General features: G+C 36.5%; 2 protein-coding genes across 7 annotated transcripts; both read right to left on the bottom strand.

Moving 5' to 3' along the window:
• Window positions 1–426: 426 nt before the first annotated feature.
• LOC103490536 (uncharacterized) lies at window positions 427–1,703 on the bottom strand. The gene is made up of 3 exons (XM_008450080.3): window positions 1,381–1,703; window positions 1,084–1,312; window positions 427–998 (listed from the first exon to the last, which is right to left on the bottom strand). The coding sequence occupies exons 1-3, from the start codon at window positions 1,543–1,545 to the stop codon at window positions 577–579; spliced, it is 816 nt and encodes a 271-aa protein (XP_008448302.2). The 5' UTR covers window positions 1,546–1,703; the 3' UTR covers window positions 427–576.
• A 1,491-nt stretch (window positions 1,704–3,194) lies between these two features.
• Window positions 3,195–7,301, bottom strand: LOC103490535 (probable serine/threonine-protein kinase At1g54610). Of its 6 annotated transcripts, none has more exons than XM_008450076.3 (9): window positions 7,012–7,298; window positions 6,094–6,849; window positions 5,678–5,962; window positions 5,212–5,529; window positions 4,813–5,040; window positions 4,618–4,712; window positions 4,329–4,440; window positions 3,767–4,231; window positions 3,195–3,672 (listed from the first exon to the last, which is right to left on the bottom strand). In XM_008450076.3, exons 2-9 carry the CDS (start codon window positions 6,556–6,558, stop codon window positions 3,466–3,468), a joined length of 2,175 nt encoding a protein of 724 aa, XP_008448298.2. In that variant the 5' UTR covers window positions 6,559–6,849; window positions 7,012–7,298; the 3' UTR covers window positions 3,195–3,465. The 6 variants fall into 6 exon arrangements, with proteins under 6 accessions (XP_008448298.2, XP_008448299.2, XP_016900553.2 ...); XM_008450077.3 differs by having other exon boundaries at window positions 7,080–7,298; XM_017045064.2 differs by having other exon boundaries at window positions 6,094–6,844; window positions 7,080–7,298.
• Between the last annotated feature and the right edge of the window lie 789 nt (window positions 7,302–8,090).

The following is an 8,090-nucleotide window of genomic DNA, read 5'->3' as shown; positions in this document are numbered from 1 at the left end:
GATGTACCCTACCAGAAAAGGAATGTAATTGTTAAGTGTGGACTTCATGTGAAGTGTTAAGTTAATAAAGAAAGAAATTATGTTTATTCCGCTACATTATTGTTTGTATTTTTACCGCACAACATTCCAATGCATTATTTTGCTGCTCAATTGAATAAAAATGAACTTTTCATGTAGACAAAAAAAAAAAAAAAAAATCCATATTATAATAGTCTCCACCTAAAACACATGTTAAACAATAATAACTCAGACTATAATGATGTATCCAAATATAAATTATAATAAGAAACTATTAGACTATAATAACATGGAGGGTAAACAAACTATTATAATAACATGGAGGGTAAACAAACTATTATAAACATTAAACTTTTATAATATCCATATGCTTTTAGATTATTCTAAATCACTACCTCAAACGGCCCATGAGATTTTAATTATACAAATATTATTGGCATTGAGGCTCAAAGGCAACGATACATAATAGAAAAAAGAGCAAAATCACAAAGCAACGATCAAAATTCCTTTCACTCTCATCTCTCACACTCACACTCACACTCACACTCACACTCACACTCACACCACTTCAACCGCAGAAGCAGAGCGAACCATGACCGCCGGCAAGCTCTGCAGCAGATCATAAGTAAGCATTGAAGCCCTTGCCTTAGGCGGCGGGCCGGAAAATCCCACCGGCAACGGCGCCGGTGCCGTTCTCTCGCACTTCCCTAACCACTTGGCTTGCATGTATCTGTACTTCCTCCATGGCCCTAAGTGCACCTTCTTTTCCTTCATGCACTTCTCCGCCGCATTGCACATAATTCTTGTCAATTCTCTAAGCTTCTCCTCTTTTCCGATGAATACTTCCGGCAACCGTCTCACCAACCGCTTGTATTTCTCACTCGCTATCGCTATTTCAAATTCCGCTCGGAAATTCAGCTCGATTATGACTCTATCATTCGGATTACAATCGTCTACCACTTCCAAATAACAGTGTTCCCCTGCACTAACAAAATCCCCAATTGTCAAAAACACTAAAATTCAGGACCATAAGAATTAATATTAGGTTTAGGGCTTTCTATTTACCTGATGGAATTTCAGGTGAGCTCTTCCATTTAGACTTACAAACGGCGCAATTGTAACCGGCGTTTCTCAAATTATTACATACTTCTCTCTGTACGCACTCTCGACACACCGCAACCTCCGCCGGTCTCGGGCAACCGCATTGAATTGACTTAAAGTCCGTTTCTCTTATGGCATCCTTCGTTGCTTGGCGGGTTTTTAACTCGATCGAATTCGTCCTTTTCAAAGTGGCCTGTTGAAAAATGAAAGAATTAGAATAGAAGCAACCAGGAATTCAAGATCCAACATCCGTTTCGCTACCTGAAGAACTTCTTTCTGCGATTTCCAGAAGGCTCTGTTTTGTTTGACGATGGAAGAGGTTTCTCCGTTCTGATCTCCTTCTTGGGTAGAATCATATGAACTTGCAGGCGGGATGTGAGATTGTTGAGGGAATACGTCGATGAAGCTGGCTGATAGGTCGGACATTTCAAAATAATCGGTCGGAGGTGGGATTTCCGACGAGTAGCTTAAGATTTTGTGGGGGTGGATTTAAGGGTCTGGTTGGTCTTGGAACACGTCGGTAAAAATTTTATAGTCCCAGAAATTTGAAGTTGAATTGACCTCATAATTTGGGACCCATTCTAATGCCAACGAGGATGTATCATGTATGGACTTACATCTAATACATAGAGATATTATTATCAGATAGATTTTTTAAATATATATATATATATATATATATATATATATATATTCAAAAAATTCGTTTATAAAACTATTATTGAGAACCGATTCATTTTGATTTTCTGTTCATAGTTAGGAATAACCATATTCTGATAATATATATTTTTAGTACAACTTTTTGGGTGTGGGGACTGAAAAAAGAAAAAAAGAAAGTAATTTATTTGTAAAATCTTATTTGAGCCTGCTCAACTTAGTATGTTAAATTTAGAATTTATAGTGTTGAATTGAAATAAATGGTTTTTTTTTTTTTTTTTTTTTTAATTAATGAATATTAAAATTGGGAGATGGAGATGGAGATGGAGATGGAGATGGAGATGGAGATTCTTCTTAGCAATAAAATATTAAATATCCGATTGGTAGCCTCGAATATTCCAGATGAGAGGAGATGGTGTGGCGCTGGGGTGGGTGCTACCATTTTCTAGAATCCAAATTTAAATACCCCTATCAATTCAAATATATCTCCTCCTTTTCCTAACTAAATTATCCATTACTTTTACATTCACTCTATTTGATGTATTAGACAATGATAACTATGCCACATTCTATTCATTTACAACCACTTAATGAAAGTTAGTATTGGGTGGGTGATCCTTGAGTCCTTTGGATCACATAGATGTTATTTTCAAAAGATCTCTCAATTAGATCATTTCTCCATCAAATAATTGGAAGTTGATCAGGCTATCATTGAGGGTCTTAAACATCTTAGCTCCTTTGTATTCTCCTTTTTCCAGGCCATCGTGATTGAATCTAATTCTTGGAAGATGGTGAATTTTGATCACCAACTACTCATAAGACTATACGATTATTGATTATTGGAGGTGTAACACTTTCCTTTCCCTCCATGAGTTATGGATATTATTTATGTTGCTCCCTTCAATTTGGAGTCTAATATCTAATGAATTTTTCTTGAATTGAAAGAAAAAAATTTGATTAAATAAATAAGAAGGTAGGAGAGTTGACTTCAGGACAAATTGTCATTATTAACCAAAAAAAAAAAAAAAAAAAAAAAACCATCTAAAACTCAACCACAACAATATAATCTGTATTTTGTATCACTTTCAAGTGTGGCCTATATCAAGATTTTTGTGTGTTCTATACCCAAATATAGTCCTTAAACTATCTCTATTCCATACAATCTTTATTTGCAACTTTTCACCCTTTGATAGAACTTTCCATCCACAGCACCTGAAAACACACCTCAAACCAAATCTGTGTAGGATTCTTTTTTCTTTTTTCTGAAGAGTACCAAATTTGTATAAGATTAAGATCTAATAAACTTGTCCACAAGGTTAAACTTAAAACACCGACGATATGGAACTGATTTTCATCCAATATTTGAATCCCTTTACTTCAAAAACCAAATATATTTTCCAAGTAAATGAAAAAGTATCTAAATAATAATCTATGGATGCTATTATGTACACATCATCAGAGTCTAAGAACAAGAAGAATGGAGAACAATTGCCAAACACCACGGCAGTATCGGGTGCCCTCAAAAATCAAAAGTAGTAGTGCTTTACAACCACCTTTTTATACAATACTTTATCCAAAATTCTACACGACCAAATCACTTTTGATTATACAACTCAAGCCATTTCAGACCTTAGGTCTCTCTCAACTCTCGGTTCTGTTGCCGGGTGCAAGCAATTTCTGTAATCTTTCTCACATTCCATGGCTCAACATCAGATGTTTTCCAGTTGTTGCTCTTGAACCCTTTAACTGATTGTCACCAGCTTTACTGTGTCGTGCTTGTCGAGCATATTCTTGAATCTGACGGTCTCGTTCTTTTAGAATTCTATCCAAGTTGTTTGATGGACCAAGGATTGGGCCAGAAGTATAAAGCTTATTCATGTCTGTCCCATAAGCAAGCTGAACCACATAATGAACAAAGATCAGCATTTCAACTATTCACTAGAAAACAGCTCAAGATAGCACTAAGATTTGTATTTTTCGTTCATGTTACCACAAGAGGAAAGATGGAACCAACCAGGGACTGTTCTTTAGCACATGCCTTTTCATTCTCTACTCGATATGAATCTGCAACTCGGTGTGTATAAAATATCCGGTCCTGCTTTCTCGTTGACTCTGAATCCCTAACGAAGTCGGGCAATCTGCCTACTTCTGATCGTGATGGACCTGGTCTATCATGGGGATGATCAGATATATTAGACCTCGTTGCTACTAAACGAGATAATACTGAGAGATTGGATCCGTCAAGTGCCATCGAATGGTCATTGAGTTGCTTTCTAGATTTCATCCAATCTGGTTTGCTAATTAGCGGTCCTGAATGTGAAATCCTGCCTGTATCTGAGCAAATTTCTGTGGCAGATTGTTTGGGCGGAGCATTCAATAAACCAGAAACTGTTTCATCCCCACGAGGATACAACACACCACTCCGGCCCTTTAAACTTGAATGGCCTTGCCTTTTCTGTAAGAAAATGCAAAGAGCTAAATTAGTTCAAAAAATCTTTCAGAAAGAACTGTAAAACCCAAAAAGTTTTAACAGATATGTAAAATTTCAATACCTGCATAATGTTTATTTCATCCTTAGCATTCAGAGAAAGATTAAGGTGAGCTTCTTTTGGTCGCCTCCCTTCCCCATAATCTTTAGGGTCTTTGCCCTCAACTCTCGACTGCCTGCAACGGGAGATGAGCAGTTTAAGAAGGAAGCCATATATCCAAGGAGAGCATTTCCTTACTGAAAATATTCTCAGCCCCAAATACTTTCTTTTTTTACTTTGAACAAGAATATAACTATGTTCTTGAGATACCTTGTCCTCACACCAATTAATGATACATAACTTAACAACTTACCTTCTGCAGCTGTGGAACTTTGCATCGATCTCTTTGCTGGGAGGATATTTGGGCAAACTTGTAGGCTCGCATGCAAGTGGTTTAGTTGTAAAGAACTGAAACATTAAGAATGTACAATTCTGTTAATTAATCATAACTATGAGAAACAAAGCATCAGAGCAACTCTCTAATGATTCCGTGGAAAGGCTGCAATACCTCGCTCTTTAGAGCAGCAGCTGCTGTTCCCCGATGAGCAGGATCTATGGAAAGCAACTTATCCACAAGAGCCACCACAGAAGATGGGAAGTCCTTCAACATTTCCCCAATACAACGTCGGTATGGCTGAGCTGTCTTGAATCCAGTTGAATGAGGTAACTGCAATTTCTTCCAATAATTCTCCGGCGGTGAACCACAAAGTTTAAATATCTTATGCAACTGTTCGACCTGCAGAAAAATAGCCTCAAAGATTTCATATACATTGAAAGATTGTGGTTTCACCATTTTTAATCTTGTTCCTTTTATCACTAGTAGCTTTAGCTAGATCATGGATAAGAAGACGGATCTCTTATCTGGAATATTAAATGCTGCAGCAGAGTACATATAACAATGTTCTACCTCAGTTTTTCCAGGTAAGATAGGTTTCCCGGCATATAGCTCAGCTAGTATGCAGCCCGTACTCCACAGGTCCACTGCAACCCCATAATGAGAAGCTCCAAGCAGAAGTTCTGGTGGTCGGTACCATAGAGTCACTACACGACTTGTTAAGGGAACTTGATTATGCGGGTCAAAAGGACTTGCTAATCCAAAATCTGCAATCTTCAAGATCCCATTGTCGTCAATTAGGAGATTTGAACCCTTTATATCACGGTGGAGGACACCATGACTGTGGCAATAATCAAGTCCCCTTAGAAGTTGTTGCATATAGCATTTGACCTAAGCATGGCCACACGTATATAGTTAGGTTCTTGAGGATTCATTTTATCAGTAATGAATTCCTATCAAAATTGCATGCTCACAATATTCAAAAACCTCAAGATAAGAAGCAAAACATGGCATTCCAAAGACAGCAAATATGATTTACCTGTGGTTCACTGAACTTGACACCAGGCCGAGATGCGAGCCCAGTAAGGTCATGCTCCATATACTCAAAAACGAGGTACAAGCTACATGATCGCTGTGATGTAATCAAGCCTTCCAATTTTATAACATTTGGATGATCAAGCCTACGCAGGATAAGGATTTCCCGGGCCATAAACTTCACACTCTCCACATCAAGATTATCAAATCGAACTCGTTTTAGAGCGACTAGTTTATTGTGAATGATATCACGAGCCTTGTAAACACTACTATATGTGCCCTGTCCTATCTGTGAAAACAAAACAACCACCAAACAAAACAAAACAACAGGAAACTCAGATAAAAACACATTTAGATCTTCAGACTCACAATCACATCATCAAACTTCATTCAACTGTCAGTTTCACAACCCCTACATACCTTGTCAAGTTTCTCGAAAGTTTCAGCTTTCCGTGGCAGCCATCCCTCAAGCGCCTCACCAGCCACAGTGGAGAGCCAGCTTGGCCAACCAGCTGCAACTTGCTCTGCTTCCATAGCCTTTGGAATGCTTCCTTTACCAGGATAATTAACAGAAATGGCAACTTCCAACCTCTCCCTCTTCTTTTTCTCAATTTGATCATCGTGTACTCTGTTAGAGCCGTTGACCCTCTTATCCAAATAAGCAAGTTTAATGTCACCTCCATCTGTTTTCACCTTTGATCGAATACTATCTGATCTCTGTGAGGAATTTATTCGAACATCTTCATCTCTTTTCAAAGAATTCAATCCCAAATCATCTCCTTTTCTTAATAAATTAACTCGTGAAGCCTTTCGTGAAGGAAATTTCTCAGTCGCTCTGTTTTTGCCATCTTCATCAACAGAAGGCTTGGAACATTGACAACCCATTTTTTCAGCCCAGAAACTAATAAAGAAACTCCAACTTTCTTCAGAAATTACAACCCCCTCTTAAAACAAACGCTAGATATTCCACAAAACCACCTTCTCCACACTAATCCCATAAATTACAAATCAAAATTCAATCCAGTTACAATCAAATTTTGTTTAAACATTCCTAAACCTCCCTATATACCCAACCAATTCAAAGAAGACCGTAGAAAGGAATGTCAACCCACGCGATTTTGAACCCAAGGAAAACACAAGAACGAATTTCTAAAGTCCAATCTTCCGGAATCTGAACTGACCCAACAAGGAAAATCACAGAATCAATGAAAAGAGAAAACAAAAAACCGAATAAGAAAGCGACTTTATATGAAAACCCGAAAAACCCAGAAAGTTTTTTCGAATCCCTTTTCACTAATCAGACGAATATTTCAGAGGAAACAAAGTAGTGATCAATACCTCGAGAAAAGAAGAAGAAAAAACGAAAACCCAGATGGATAATCACAGAAGTAGAGAGGATTAATTACCAAGAAAGAACATTAGGTTGGCCTTTTGAAGTCCAAACGCGTATTCATACATACATGTAATTTGGTGATAGTTTAAAAGGATTATGATATTCAGACGGCCTGTGCCGGCTGTTGGAGGAGTCAAAAAAAAAAAAAAAAAAAAAAGGAAAGAAAAACAAATTCTCTTTCAACCCATGTCGACGACTAGAATCATGATTGATAGATAAAAGGAGTTAAGGATTTAGTTTGCATTTGAATGCTAAATTAGGGAAATTTAAACAGGTTTAATTACGTGGGAGGTGGGGTTTTAGTTCTTCAAAGTCAACGAAAGTGAAATGGCAGAAACCAGTAATAGGAATAAGCCTTGTTTGAAATTCAAACTCTGTTTTGTTTTTCATTTTATCTTTTAATCTTTCTTTTCCAGTTAAACATGGGTTGTTTCAAGTTTCATCCTTTAACCTTAAATCTCTCTCTGTCCATCTATGTATACAGATATATATATACACTTTTCTATATTTATTTAACGACACACAGCTACTTATGTTGGTTGATAACTGTAAATTTAACTTCAACCAAACAAATTTAAACTTCAGTCTTGGTAGTGATTAAAATTTGATTTAAATATTTTCAAAAGGTAGCATACTACAAACTTTATATCTTTGATTGACTGTTATAGATTTTAAGAATAGACATGGATAAAGGTTTATTTAGATAGATTAAATAAATTTTAATTTTAAGATAAGGTAGATTACGAATATCTTAGATATTTATCAAATTATGAGGTAGGTAGTTGATTTGATTTTCCCGAAAAAAAAAAGAGTTAATTAGTTAATTTAGAGTGATAAAGAGATATGTATGAGTTGATAAGAAATGTATTAATTAAAAAGTATATTTAGTTGAATTAAGACTAAGTTAAGAGTTGGTCGGATGCACATGAGTTGAGATGAGAAGGGTCGGAGTGGCTCACACTATCTGCTGTTTAATACAAATTTTGTTGTACTACATTTAACAAAGGAATTTGGAAAATAAAAA

The sequence above is a fragment of the Cucumis melo genome, chromosome 11 (genome assembly GCF_025177605.1).
Source record: "Cucumis melo cultivar AY chromosome 11, USDA_Cmelo_AY_1.0, whole genome shotgun sequence".
NCBI classification, from domain to species: Eukaryota; Viridiplantae; Streptophyta; class Magnoliopsida; order Cucurbitales; family Cucurbitaceae; genus Cucumis; species Cucumis melo.
The sequence above is the reverse complement of the archived record's forward strand: the minus strand, read 5'-3'. Positions and strand labels throughout refer to the sequence as shown.